We start from the raw sequence: 14962 nt of genomic DNA on the forward strand, positions 1-14962 counted from the left end.
AACCTTGATTCCTGAACTCCACCCTAAGGGGAAATTCTGATGCAACTAGTTTGTGGAGTGAGAAGAGCATCAGTATTCTTCAGAATCTCCCCAAGTAATTCTAACATACAGCCAGGACTATGAATCTCTGTAACCCCAGTGGTTTTCCCAGGATGGTAGTTAAAACAGCACATTAGCATCATCCAGATACTTGTTAGAAATGCAAAATTCTCAGGCTCCAAACTAGACTTACTGAATCAAACTCTGGCTGTGAAGCTAGCAAGTTAATGAGCTCCCCCAGGTGATTCTCATGCACAATAAAGTTTCAGATTCATAGAGTATGCCCTGTTTACACCTTTATTTAAGAACCTCCAGGGAAGGGGAGCCTGGGTGGCTCAGTTGGTTAAGTATTTCTGACGCTTGGTTTCAGCTCAGGTCATAATCTCAAGGCTCTTGAATTCAAGCCCGAGTCAGGCTCCATACTAACAGTGTGAAGCCTGCTTGGGATTCTCTCTCTCCCTCTCTCTGCCCTCTGCTACTTGTGCTTGCTCTCTCTCAAAATAAATGAATAAACTTAAAAAAAGAAGAAGAACCTTCCTGGAGATTCTGGAAAAGCAACTGCCAGCCTCAATCTACATTCAAGATCATAGTTTGCTGCTTTTAAAGACAAAAGCAACTTATTCACTCTTATAAGCCAAAGGAGTTAATAGTAATTCCAGATTGTATTTCACATTAGATATCTGTGGAAGGTGTTAATTACTGTTGCTGTGTGCCTCCAACATTACATTACCCAGCATTACATTACCCAGCAATTCCTGGAGTGTATTTGTGAGCTGCTGAATGATTTTAAGAGTGTCACAGTGTAATGGGGAACAAGTCAAAGCAAGCCACACTGGATACAATGGAAAATGGAAAGGTAATTAAATATTTTATGGCGATTTTCTTTACCAAACTGGAAATGCTCTCCAGGTTTGTAGATTGAGCAAATAAATAGGAGAAAGGGGACAAGTTTCTTGACATTTTTGTTTCAAGTCTTTTAAACACCTTTGGGATCTTAGGAATCCCAGAAAATAGACCTAATAAAGGTTTAGTCACATGAACAAAAGATTTTATGCCACAATTTATCATAATAAAATCCTTTATCAACTATAATCACTGGCCATTCCTCAATTAAACCTCACTCAGATCAATAACATAGCATTTGCTTTCTTGCTGTATAGGACAGATATCTACATCATCACTAAGGAGGAAGCCATATAATAGAGGTTTGGAGGCCTCCACACATTGTGGGTGCTATCCTTACAACTTTGAGCTGCTGAATTTCCTTTCAGAGAAAAATCCTCTGACAAGAAAGCAAGTCTATGTCAAGGCATAAACTATTAGAGAAGGAACAAAAGCCTCCGGTAAGCATAATGTAGATAGAAGTGTACTGGATCTGGACACTATTGAAGGGCCTAGCAGCAAAGATGAGGTATAGAAGTCAGGGCCATATATGCAGAAACACTCAGGTTTGTCCCTGAAAATATAGTTCTCTTATACAGGCCTATTAGAACCAGAGTTGTATTTCAAGTTCAATATTATTCTCTTCTGCAGAGCTTGGTTCCTTTCCCTTTGTTATGAGCCTTTCACACTTTGAGTACTGAGTTGCTCCTAAAACTGAGGTAGTATATGGTTTGCCTCCAACCCAAGGGCAAGCTTCGAAGCTGGCTTCATCATGCCATCAGCTGACGGAGAAATCCTCTGAATCTGCAAGTGTCTTACATTGCATTTAATTATTTCATAATACACATGTCCCCCAAATAAAATTAACTTCTTTTCATTTTTTTGAATTAACTTCTTTTTAGATTATATATTAAACATATATCATGGTTTAAAAAGGTTTTTCGTAATCTAAAAAAGGATAAGGACAAAAAGCATTGAACTTGAGATACCTATTCTTTTCTTTACCTCTTTTGAACTATAACTCTGCATAGATATATAAAACAGTATGGCCATTCCTCAAAAAATTAAACTGAGTCACCATATAGCCAATGTCACACTTGAGCATATACCCCAAGAATTAAAACCGGGGACTCAGGGATGTATGTACCAATTTTCATAGTAACAATATTCACAATAGCCAAAGGGTGGGAACAACACAAATGTCCATCAATAAATGAAAAGATAAACAAAATGTGATATATGCATACAGTGGAATATTGATCAGCCTTAAAAAGGATATGTTGAGGGGTGCCCGAGTGGCTCAGTTGGTTGAGCATCCAGCTTGGGCTCAGGTCAAGATCTCGCAGTTAGTGAGGTCAAGGCCCGTGTTGGGCTCTATGCTGACAGCTCAGAGCCTGGAGCCTGCTTCAGATTCTGCGTCTCCCTCTCTCTCTGCCCCTCACCCATTCATGCTCTGTCTCTCTCTCTCTCTCTCTCTCTCTCTCTCAAAAATAAACAAACATTTAAAAATATTTAAAAAAAAAAAAGGATATGTTGACACATGCTACAAGATAAAGACATGGATATAAAGACATTATGCTAAGTAAAATAAGCCAGATATAGAAGGACAAACATGATGTGTTTCCTCCTACATGACATACTTAGAGTAGTAAAGTTAAAAGCAGCAGAAAATAATAGCACGAGCCAGTGGCTAGTGTAACAGAGAAATGGGGAGTTGTTGTTTAATGGGTAAAGAACTTTAAGAAGACAAAGTCCTGGAGTTGGATGGTGTTGATGGTTGCAAAACAATATAAATGTACTTCATGACATTGAATTGTACTCTTAAAAATGTAATTTTTAATTGGTAAATTTTCATGTTATGTTTATTTTACCACAAAAAAAATTTTTAGAGTTGCAAAACATTACTAATGCTACTTCCTAATTCTTGCCATATTTAACTTTTAAGTATACGATAGCGGCACCTGGGTGGTTCAGTTGGATAAGTGTCCAAATGTGGCTCAGGTCATGATCTCATGGTTTGTGAGTTGAAGCCATGCATTAGGATCCCTGCTGTCAGCACAGAGCCTGCTTTGAATCCTCTGCCCCTCTCTCTCTGCCCCTCCCCTGCTTGCGCTCTCACAAAATAAATAAACTTGAAATAAATAAATAAATATTATACGGTAACAAAAAAGGAACCATTTACTCTTCATTTATTTATTTATTTATTTATTGTCTTTATTTATTTTTGAGAGAGACAGAGACAGAGTGTGAGCAGGGAAGGGGCAGAGAGAGGGGGAGACACAGAAAGTAGGCTCCAGGCTCTGAGCTGTCAGCACAGAGCCCAATGGGGGAATCAAACTTCCCAACTGTGAGATCATGACCTGAGCGGAAGCCAGATGCTTAACCTTGACCGACTGAACCACACAGGTGCCAGGGAAAGGAAACATTTAGATATATTTTGGTGACCAGACTCTAGTCTACAGACATACTGACCAACTCCAATTAGGTATAAGTGAAAACACCAAGAAATGGTCTTGAGAAGAAAAACAAGATAAAACGGGTCAGCCAGATAACCCCAGATGAGGCTGGATACTCCCCTTGCATACTTTTGGTTTCTGTAATCTTGTTTGCCTCCTGCCTCCACCAACTACCTGTGTAGCACCACTGATAAAGGACCCCTCCCCTTTTTCTTTTGTCTCTCAACCCCCTACCATCCCCAGCCATAAAAGGAGACTGATGCCAAAGTTGGGGCTCAGCCTTTGGAGGTGACTCTGCTAGGCCAGCACTGGTGTGCAATAAACAGTTTTTTGTGATTCCCTGAGTGTATGTGGCTTGTCTCTTCCTAGGCGCCGAGGAGTTGCTGTAACAGTCTCTTGATAATTGTTACCGCACCCTTTATTTTATGAGCATAATTTCAGTGGCTGACACGATACATCAAATTCTTCCTCTGTACAGAATACTCAAGAAAACTTCTTACAATAAATATGAAGCCTACATCAGCACCTTGGATTGGTCACTAGCCAGCAATAAATCATGATAAATAACAGTTAACCCTGTGGTAGACTAATTATAATACTTCAAACATAGGTTATAAGACCTGAAAATATAATTCACTTGTGGAGAGAAGCTTAGCACAAGTAAACCAAGATAGTGTCACAGCAAGATAAAAATAAAATCTCTTGCATATAGAATATATGGTGCATCCCTTCCTCTTTTCCTCAAATTAAGACATCAAATCACTTTCATCTCTGGAAGCATGGCCCTTGATAGAAGGGCCAACAAAAGAGCAGGGCATTTCCTTACCTGTCAGAGCAGCCTCTGCTAAGAACCAGAAATATCCCTCATCTTAAGCCTCAACTTTGGGTACAGCTACTGTCACTTTCAAATTGGCTCCTAGAAATGTGTTACACCTGGGAATCTCTGTAGTGTAAGAAGGCATCACTGACAGGAAAGGCATCTTGATAATGATCTCTTTATTTTCTGCACAACTTAAATGGGGTAATGAAACTCACTGCCAATCATATGAGGAGAGCAGGACAGAGAAACTTCTAAGAGAGTAGTTCTTAACCTTGCCTTGTCTTTCTCTCTTTCTCAAAATAAATAACTTAAAAAAAAAAAAAAAAACTACTCATGCCTGTGTCCCTTCCCTTACCCCTCTTTTGCTATTAAGATTATGATTCAATTTGGGATTGTGATCTGATCATCAGGATCTTTTTATAAACGCACCACATGAGTAATTTCTATGCAGGGTTGGGAACCATTCTATTAAGGGAAGGCAAACTTCCTCATTTGTAGGTCGGACTTCTGGGAATCCTGTTTTGGCCCTCAATTAGCTGCAAAAGCTAATGATTTAACAGTTAAAATAGGGGCGCCTGGGTGGCTCAGTCGGTTGGGCATCCGACTTCAGCTTAGGTCATGATCTCACAGTCCGGTCCGTGAGTTCAAGCCCCGCATCGGGCTCTGTGCTGACTGCTCAGAGCCTGGAGCCTGTTTCGGATTCTGTGTCTCCCTCTCTCTCTGACCCTCCCCCACATTCATGATCTGTCTCTCTTTGTCTCAAAAATAAATAAATGTTAAAAAAAAAATTAAAAAAAAAAGAGTTAAAATAATCCTGAAAAATTACTAATCCACAGAAGATGTAATCATATTCCATCACTAGAGGGCAAAATTTCTTCATTTTCAATATTTATTTAACGTATTATTTCTTCAGGCTTATCATTCAGTTTCCTTTCCTCCTTTGAAAAGGAAGAGGGGCCGGATGATGATGTTTTAAAGAAGGCATGAAGCCTGACTTTCATGAATATCATTCCTTCCTATTTATAAAATCAGGGTTCCAGAGGCTATTATTAAAAGATCTCTGTGTCCTTTCATTTGCATATGCCCCCTTCCTAAAAGGTTTGTATTTTATAGGATGTACTGTTTTTACAGAGTGCATGGCTTTGCTATATACCCTATCTTACCAAACAGGAGGTGGGGCTTGGCTGTATCTAAGATCTGATTATTTTCTGTTGCATAGAGTCAGAAAATAAATGTCTCAGTTTTAAAATCATTTGATTTTTGTATCTTGAAATACAAAGTCTGCATTTCTAACAAGCTCCTAGGTGTTGCCAGTGTTGAGGCTGCTGGTGGAAAATTAACACTTGAGTAGTGGAAGGTGGAAAAGCCAGCGGCAGAAACACAACTCTTCTGAAGATACTTAAAATGTGGACTCCTGCTGGTAGTGTTTGTCTGCCTATCCATCTATGATGTATCTATTCCCATGAAGACAGCTCACAAACCTAGTGGATTCCAGATTGGAAATCAGAAGGGATCAGAATCACTTGTTTGCTTCTTAAAAAAAAAAGATTCTTAGTCCCAACTGCTGGAGATTATGATTAGTAGGTCTGGAGAGGGACACAGACATTTGTATCTTTAACAAGTACCCAGGAGATTGTGCTAGAGCCCTCTGCTTTTAAAAATCACTGTTATTCTTTATCCACGGGATACAAGTATGCTGTTTCAAAGGGACACATGCACCCCCATGTTTATAGCAGCATTATCAACAATAGCCAATGTATGGAAAGAGCCCAATGTCCATCGATTGATGAATGGATAAAGAAAATATGGTGTATATATACATACACACACAATGGAGATTACTAGGCAATCAAAAAAGAACAAAATCTTTCCATTTACAACTACATGGATGGAACTGGAGGGTATTAAGCTAAGTGAAACTAGAGAAAGACAAAAATCATATGGCTTCACTCATATGAGGACTTTAAGAGACAAAAGAGATGAACATAAGGGAAGGGAAACAAAAATAATATAAAAACAGGGAGGGGGACAAAACAGAAGAGACTCATAAATATGGAGAACAAACTGAGGGTTACGGGAGGGGTTGTGAGAGGGGGGATGGGCTAAATGGGTAAGGGGCACTAAGGAATCTACTCCTGAAATCATTGTTGCACTGTATGCTAACTAGTTTGGATGTAAATTTAAAAAAATAATAAAAAATAAAATTAGACTGCTAAAAATAAATAAATAAATAAATAAATATCACTCTTCAAAAACATATCCTTTACATATAAGGAGACAGAGGCCAGAGGCGGGCAGGGAACTTTCTTTTTTTTTTTTTTTTAATGTTTTATTTATTTTTGAGACAGAGAGAGACAGAGCATGAACAGCGGAGGGGCAGAGAAAGAGAGGGAGACACAGAATCCGAAACAGGCTCCAGGCTCTGAGCTGTCAGCACAGAGCCTGATGCGGGGCTTGAACTCACAGACCACAAGATCATGACCTGAGCCGAAGTCAGACGCTCAACCGACTGAGCCACCCAGGCGCCCCTGGCAGGGAACTTTCAAAGTTAGTGACAGAAGGAACCAGGATCTAGGGTCTCCTGACCCTACTGGATTGAGACATGGCTTCCAGTTAGGAGTTAATGTATACTTGATTCTAATTATTATGCTATGTCATTGATGGATGTAGTAACTAGTTTCCAAAGACGGCCCACAATGAACCTCAATTCTGGACATTCACACCCATGTATCATCCACTCTTGCATTCAAACTGAGCTGACTCTTTCACTTGCTGAATAAATAGCACAGCATCTGGAAATGACGTTGTGAAACTTCAGAGGCTAAGCCTTAAGGAGTTTGCAGCTTCCACATTCTTCCATTATGGAACACTCCATTTTGAACCCAGACAACATTCCAGGAGGAATGACACTTGAGCAACCACATGGAGAAGTCTACATGGGCAAGAACCAAGACCCAGGTCAGCATACTCAGCTGCGCTCCCAGCCAGCTGCCTATCACTAATTTTCTGGCTATGTGAATGTGACTACAATGGACCTTGTAGCCATCCGCCCCAGTGGATTTCAACTGTCTACTCAACTCTCAGAGTAAGAAATAATAAATTGTTTTTTCAAGCCTCCAAGTTTTGGAGTGGGTGTTATACCACATGAGATAGATGAAATGACAGAAGAAATCTCTTACCTGTTAGGCTGGAAAGAGATTCGGTCATAGCCCGTGAGTTCACACAAGTCCTTCTCAAGCTCTCGGAAAAGTTGCTGATATCCTTGAGCTTGGTCCAGAGGCACAAACGGGTGGATATTTGCAAACTCCTTCCATGTAATAGGCTGAAGAGCAATGGGGGAGAAGACACATGCATATGTACATATTGTAATAGTAATTACCAATGCTAACTTTAATGATGATGATGAGTATAGTAATAGCTAGCACAAAGAGTGCTTACTATGTGCCAGGCACTGTTTTAAGCACTTTAAATATATTCATTTAAACCTCACCACAATCTTAACAGATAAATACTGTTACTGCCATCATTTTACAAGTGGGTCACAAAAGCCCAGAAAGGGAACTTACACAAAAATATAAACTTTTTCTATCTTTTCAGGAACAAAATATATTTATATCCATGAAATCCAATGAGTTGTTGCAGGTAAGGTTTACTCAAACTCTTATACAGCACCTATATTATTCTGTCTTCATTGAGCAGAACAAGACATAAACCAAAGTAAATGGGGGAAAACCTTTCTAATAACAATATAACATGATTTCCTTTGCCTGATGTCATTTGTTGTATGGAAAAAAAGTAAGATAGTTTTGCTAAAATGGATCCTAGCCTAGTAGAGATACTTACCAACTACATGATCAGGTTACAACAAATCTTCTGTTGATATAAGAAATAAATGAAAACCTCCAGTCTATACCTTCTGGTATTTCTAGAAAGAAGGCTTAAGGTTCTGAATTCTACTGAGCATAATAAACTCCAAGTTGATAAAAGCTTTTTACAATGCAGATTTAAAAGGGGAAATAGGAGGGGCACCTGGCTGGCTCACTCAGTAGACATATGACTCTTAGTCTCAGAGTTGTGATTTGATCTCCACATTGGATGGGGAGATAACTTAAAATAAAATCTTAAAAAGTACACAAATAAATAAATAACGGGGATAGGAAAGCATAAATACTTTAATATTAGTTAATTATTAATTACATATATTAATTTAATTAATATTTATTTTAATTTAAAAAAATAATTTTACTCATAAATTTAAATGACCAAGTCGCAATAAAACTAGGGTTTGTCCTGAGGTTGTTGAATACCAGGTAAAGAATTATTTAGACAGTTACTAAATCATAGTCCCAGTAGCTTTCTCTAGTTATCCACTTATGTACAAGCTAGAACACTGCTCCTATTAAATTCCTTCCTAAGAAAAGTTTTTAAGAAAACCTCCTACTTACTGCGAGTTCAGATGAGCTGTTGAGCTTCATGGTGCAGGACCCCTTTAAGAAGCACATCCAAAATGTACCACATTAATAATTTCCTCTTATCCCTCTGATCTCCCGACATGGCCACCCCTTCATTCCTCTTGCAGCATATCAGCTGCAACCCAAAGAGGTGGAACCAGGCGTGAGATAGAAGCAGGAATAAAAGGCAACAATTACCAGTGGAATCATGCTGTGAACAAGGGAAATATCTTTGTTTTCCAATTTCTTCATATATCGGACAATGTTTGTTTCTGAGTGATAGCTATGAACACAAAACACATGATTTGGGCCATTATAATGAGCTAAGAGTCCATGCACATCCTCCTGAAAGATAAGACACACTGAGATCTACCTTCAAACTACAGATCAAATTGAGCCATAGCCAACATGCTAACAAAGTGTCAGAAGCAAGGACATAGAACCCCCACAAACCGCAGGGATGCACCAGGACAAGAAGGTTCCAGTGGTCAGGTTAGGAAGAAGAGGATGTTGAGTTCCTGGGTATGAACATCAGCCTGGCAACTATGCATCCAAACTCCCCTCTTCCTGACAAGTGGGTTAGGGGTTACAGTTCCAATGGAGCAGAGCCAGCAACAGGTGGCTTTGCCACAATCAGGAATGGAATCCTTATGGCAATGGTTTCTTAGTGAGCCATGGCTGAGCTACAAAAACCAGATCCATCTCACAGGTGGATTCAGAAGCCACTCTCTATTGTACTCCTGAGCCACAGTACACAATGCAGAAGTCTCACACCCAAGCAAACCTGTTAAACACTTGATGTGTGAGGAATGAGCTAGTTCTCTTGAAGGCAGTCCCTGGAATACCTCTCCGCTCCTCACCCATGCTTTCGGCAACCAGCTCCTGCATGGAGAGACCACAGAGTAAAGGAAGGGAAGCAAGCCTTGAATTGCTCAGCATGCATTCTGACAAAGCACTGCAGATCTACTACCACTGCCCACCTCCCTGGCATCTGTCATGGTTAGGTAAAAGGTATCAGGAGTCATGAATTGTGGCAATTGTCCAGAGCACTATTTTCAAAGTCTGTTGACCTCTGCCTCAGATAAAAAAGGAAATATGACAATTTTTATGCCCCCCACTGCACCAAAAAACTTCTCCTGCATGTTCCTTGAGTAATGAAGCAAGTTCCAGGAAGTTATTTTAAAGTGCTATCCAAAAAAGTTATGATGATACCACTCAAGTAAGGATTCTCACTTGACACTGCTTTTATCTTTGACAACAAGTTTAATAAAATACACGCACTAAAATGGGCGAAAGGGCAATCTCTTCAAATGAGGCTGAGAAAACTGGTATCCACATGCAAAAGAATCAAGTTGGATCCTTATCTTACAACATATAGGAAAACTCAAACTGAACTAAGAACCTAAATTTAAAAGCTAAAATTATAAAACTTTAAGAGAAAAACATAGGCACAAATCTGCATTACCTTGGATTTAGATTTTGGTTTCTTAAATACGACACCAAAAGCATGAGTAACATGCTTTTGAGTAACAAAAGAAAAAATAGAGTGGACTTTAATTAAAATAAACTTCTGCATATCAAAGGCACTATCAAGAGAGTTAAGAACTCACAGAATGGGAGGAAATGTTTCCATATCATATCTGATAAGGGTTAATATCCAGAATATATAAATACATGTCTTGTTCTTCATTCTGCCTCAGGCTGATAGTATAGCCATCTAGAGCCCTCAGTGGATACTTCATAAATATTCCTTAAATGCATGGAACAAATACCTGTGGTTAAATTTAATGCAGAATTCTAGACAGAATATGGCTTATTCAGTCCTATTTATTACTTAAGGCTTAAAAAAGAACAGTGTGATATCTCTTTGATGATTTATATTTGTTATCTAGTACTCTAGATAAGTCCCTTGTTAAAGAGTGCATAGACAACCAGGACAGAACCTATTACTACTGACCACTTTCTTTTTCATCCGTGCAAGTGTAACCTTTCTCGTCACATGGCCCTGCAATTTCATTGTTTCAGAAATCAACTCAGTCACACTGTACTGTGTCTAGTTCTCACTATAATCCTTGGCCTCTAAGCCTTTATAGTTGCTTTTCCAAGTGTCTGGAACCTCTCCAGCCCCAGCCTCCTGGTCATTAACTGTGCCATCTTAGATTCACAGTCCTCAGAGCCTAACATACTACCTGCCATATATTAGGTGTTCAATAAGTATGTTACATGAATGAGTATTTTCCCAGAATTGACATAACCAGGACACCAATGTCATGATTCCCCATTTGGGACAGTTTGAATTAAACACCATTAACCATCCTTCAAATTAGCTTGACTTCCAGTTCCTAGCTAGAGCCCACAGCAGTGACCACTAGCTATAGGGGATGGTCAGTGGCATAATTTTTAACAGCAGTCCACCCAGTTTCACACTTGGAATCACAAGAGGCACAGTTATCTTGGACAACACCTCAAATACTCATTGAGAGAAATGTATCTTCTTATTTTACTTACAGCAGATGACTCACAGCCAAAGATCCACAACAAGTCATCCAGATCTTTTTCACTCACTGTTTCATCAAGAGAAATACCAAGCTGCAGAAATGAAAATTAAAGGGAAAACATCAGCCCTAAACTCCAAGACCAGTGGAGAAACCCCAAGAGAGGTCAAAGGGAAGAAGGTGCTAGATAAAACTCTCAGTTGTTTCAAACTATCAGGGTGCCATTATACCCAAGTTGGCCCGTAGGTGAAGTTGACTAGACGAGTTTAGTTTAGTTTAGTTTAGTTTAGTTTAGTTTAGGTTTTATGAACCATTTCTGGACCCCAGCAGTCTCATGCCTGCAGGTCACCCCTACTGATGCTAGATAGACTTATCCTTTTCTTCCTTTAACTTACTTCATTATGGTGCTTATCACACCATACTGGGTATGATACTATACTTCAACAGTCATCCTGGGAAGAGTATTATGAGCAAAATATGTGCCTAGGAGTATCATACATGAAAACATAAAGTCTTAAGGAAAGCTAAGAATGAATTATCCTTTGAAGGTCACAATGTTCAAAGTTGGAAAACAAAATTGTTTGTAAGACGTAGATTGTGCCTAAAATTTAAATATTGGGTTTTTAAATAAAGAAGAAAATTTTTAGTGAGTAAAGTTATGAAATCTTAGAGAATATATAAAGAAATGGAAAAGTTTTACTTACCATGCCATCCTCAAAGAGCCGAAAATTGATTTGCCGCTGAGTGGCCCTGTCCAAAACCTCCTTCACTGAGCAGCCACACTGAATCTTCAAAGTGTCAAAGAACAATTCATGCTGGAGTTGATGTCCAGCTCGCTTGAGACCTAGATAAGATAGGAGAGCCACCAGTCCCCAACAAAGAAATCTGCTCCTCTGCTCTTGGCATTCCACAGAGAAATAAAGAGGTAAATTCTAACCATTGTCTATTTCTGGTCTTAGCCAGTGTTTTGGTAACTGCTTTTTTTTTGTAAAGAAATTAAAGCTTATTACTATAGTAGAGACTATTATGAAATAAATACATATAAAAAGAAAAATCACCATAATCGCCATCTAGGAATAACCGTGGGTTATATTTTGGTGTGTATTCCTCTAGAACTGTAATGTATGTGTGTATGTGTGCATGTGTGATATATCACACATCTCTTTACACTTTAAAAAAATTTATATATCATGAATATTTTTATTTTCTACAGATCAATAACTATATCATTATTTTTAATGGCAGTGTAATATTCAAATGTATGCATGTGCCAGAGTTAATCAATTATTTTTGGACATTTAGGCTGTTTTCAAGATTGTGGTATTATAAATAATGTTTCAATGGACACCTGATTATTTCCTTTAGATACATTTCTAAGAGTAGAATTTTTGGTCCCAAATGTAGGCATATTTTAAAAGGCCTCATAAAAGTTATACCAACATCAGCATTCTTCTTAATCTTTGCAAAAGTAATGGGAGAAACACTATTGTTTCAGTTTACATTTCCTTAATAGTGATGCTGAAATGTCATATGTTTATTGGCCATTGATTTGTACATGTATTTCTTCTAAAATTTGGGGCATCTGTGTGGCTCAGATGGCTCAGGTCATGATCTCACAGTTAACAAATTCGAGCCCTGTGTCAGGCTCTGTGCTGACAGCTCGAAGCCTGGAGCCTGCTTCGGACTCTTTGTCTCCCTCTCTCTCTCTCTGCCCCTCCTCTGATCACACACTGTGTATCTCTCTCTCAAAAAATAAAAATATTAAAATAAATAAATAAATAAAATAATTTATGCTTCATGATATTTGGTCATTTTTCTCTGAGTGATCATCCCTCTCGTTTATGGGGTTGAGGGATAAGAAAAATCCATATTAAAATTTTTAACACTCAGTATATCATAGATGTTGAAGTAATTTCTTATTTGACTTTTAATTTTGAATACAGTATTGGACATACAGTGAATTTTCTATTTTACTTACTCAGGTTTATCAGTCTTGTTATGTTCGAAAGTTTTTAAACAGATAAATGACTCACCTTCAGACAGAATCAAAGTGGCATTATGTACCCTCCTAGCAATATGCTTCAGCCCATGAGAACCATGGTAGATTGCAAACATGGCAGCCATATTCGCCAAGAGAGCCTAAAACAACAAACAGCATTTAAGGAACCATGTTCAATAACATGATGGAAGACAATTAGTGGGAAGGAGTATTCTCTTGACTTGAAATGCCAAAATTAAAAACAGGGACAAAACAAAATGATCTGCATTAACTATGAGAGGGGGAGACCATTCTCAACCTACCTGACTATCTGAGGGGCAAACACAACATCCAACATACCCAGATCAAATTTTACGACTATAAAGGAAAAGGTTCATTGATGCAATATAAACATGTCACTCATAAGGGGAAGATCAGGCTGTCATTAAATATTGATGGGCAATATTTAATGTTGCAAGATGTGGAGCATTAAAGTCATCAGGGAAAAAAAGTGATATCCAAGGATTTTATACTCAATCAGTTATTCAAGGATAAAACCAACAAGGAATTTTCAAATATATAAGAACTCAGGGGGGGCCCTGGGGAGTGTCCGACTTCAACCCAGGTCATGATCCCGTGCTTTGTGGGTTCAAGCCCCATGTTGGGCTCTGTGCTGACAGCTTGGAGCCTGGAGCCTGCTTCAGATTCTGTGTCTCCCTCTCTCTCTGCCTTTCCCCTGCTTGCACTCTGCCTGTGTCCCCAAAATAAATAAATATTAAATAAAAAAAAAAAAACTCAGGGAACATATCTTCTGAGAACTTAAAGCACTAGATGCTGAATTTCAGCAAACCAAGAGATGAATAAGGATTATGTGGCAAGGTTCTACCAAATATGAAAATGAAGGATGCAGTGGAATAAAACCAAAATAAATTTGCAGGACATGTATTAGGAAGAGAAAATCAGAATCTACTGGCTATTTCCTCTCTGCTCATAGCAAGGTCACTTTCTAAAGTAAAGATATCTCCCCTTGACCATTGGCCTGAAGTTTCACAAAAATATTTACAGGGAAGTATATATTTTTGTGTGACAGAAAATAGAAAAGAATGGCATTGAAATTTCTCAGAAATAAGGGACACAGACAACTCCAATGACGCTTCAGTGAGGAAGTCCTGCATGGGGAGCAAGGAAAGGCCCCACTGTGATGGCATGTACGTCAGGAAGGAGGATAAAAAGAGAATGGTTAGGATGAGAGACCAAAATAAGTGACAATGAGGGGGAAAATGATGGAGGCCCACCTCCTGCTTCTCTTCCTCTTGTTCTTATCTTTATTGGCTTTATCATCCTAGATCCTGCCAATAAGCAATCTTCTAACCATGCAATATCATCCTTGCCCCCCAGGTAATTGGTCCAAAACCAAGTCTCAGACTCCTTCCCTACCCAGTCCACTCCATTCTCCCACAGCCCCTCCTATTTTACTGGTCTAGCACCTAGACTCTGATATTTCCAGTCCCACTAGTGACTTTTCTACTAATGTACAAGGTTAGCAGTTCAAGGTCAACTTCACAGTCAATCATCCTAGAGTGGGAAGAACACCTGAAAAACACAGTGCTTTAAAGTTGGAACGTGTTCATTATTGGATCTAGTGTCAGGTGCATATTTTCTTTGCTAGGCTACTAGAAGGAATCCATGGGACCACTGGAAAACAAGAAACAGTTCACAAAAAATACTAGAAACTGAAACCAACAGTCAATAAAGAAAATGGAAAGGAAAAGAAAACATCTGAAAACAGAGAAATGGACTTCATTGGGCCAAAATTCCCCAAGAGAGTTTAGACTATCGTG

The 14962-nt window shown here is 38.8% G+C and overlaps 1 protein-coding gene across 1 annotated transcript in view; it reads right to left on the reverse strand.

Annotated features, from left to right (window-relative positions):
* The window catches only part of GLDC (glycine decarboxylase), a 102231-nt gene that overhangs the window by 35189 nt on the left and 52080 nt on the right, over positions 1-14962 (reverse strand). The window contains exons 9-15 of the mRNA XM_030294290.1: positions 13177-13282; positions 11848-11987; positions 11157-11237; positions 9433-9530; positions 8847-8931; positions 8643-8684; positions 7377-7519 (exon numbers count right to left, since the gene is read on the reverse strand). Of these exons, the coding sequence (XP_030150150.1) occupies positions 7377-7519; positions 8643-8684; positions 8847-8931; positions 9433-9530; positions 11157-11237; positions 11848-11987; positions 13177-13282 (695 nt within the window). The remainder of the gene's footprint in view (positions 1-7376; positions 7520-8642; positions 8685-8846; positions 8932-9432; positions 9531-11156; positions 11238-11847; positions 11988-13176; positions 13283-14962) is intronic.

The sequence above is a fragment of the Lynx canadensis genome, chromosome D4 (assembly GCF_007474595.2).
Source record: "Lynx canadensis isolate LIC74 chromosome D4, mLynCan4.pri.v2, whole genome shotgun sequence".
Lineage (NCBI taxonomy): Eukaryota > Metazoa > Chordata > Mammalia > Carnivora > Felidae > Lynx > Lynx canadensis.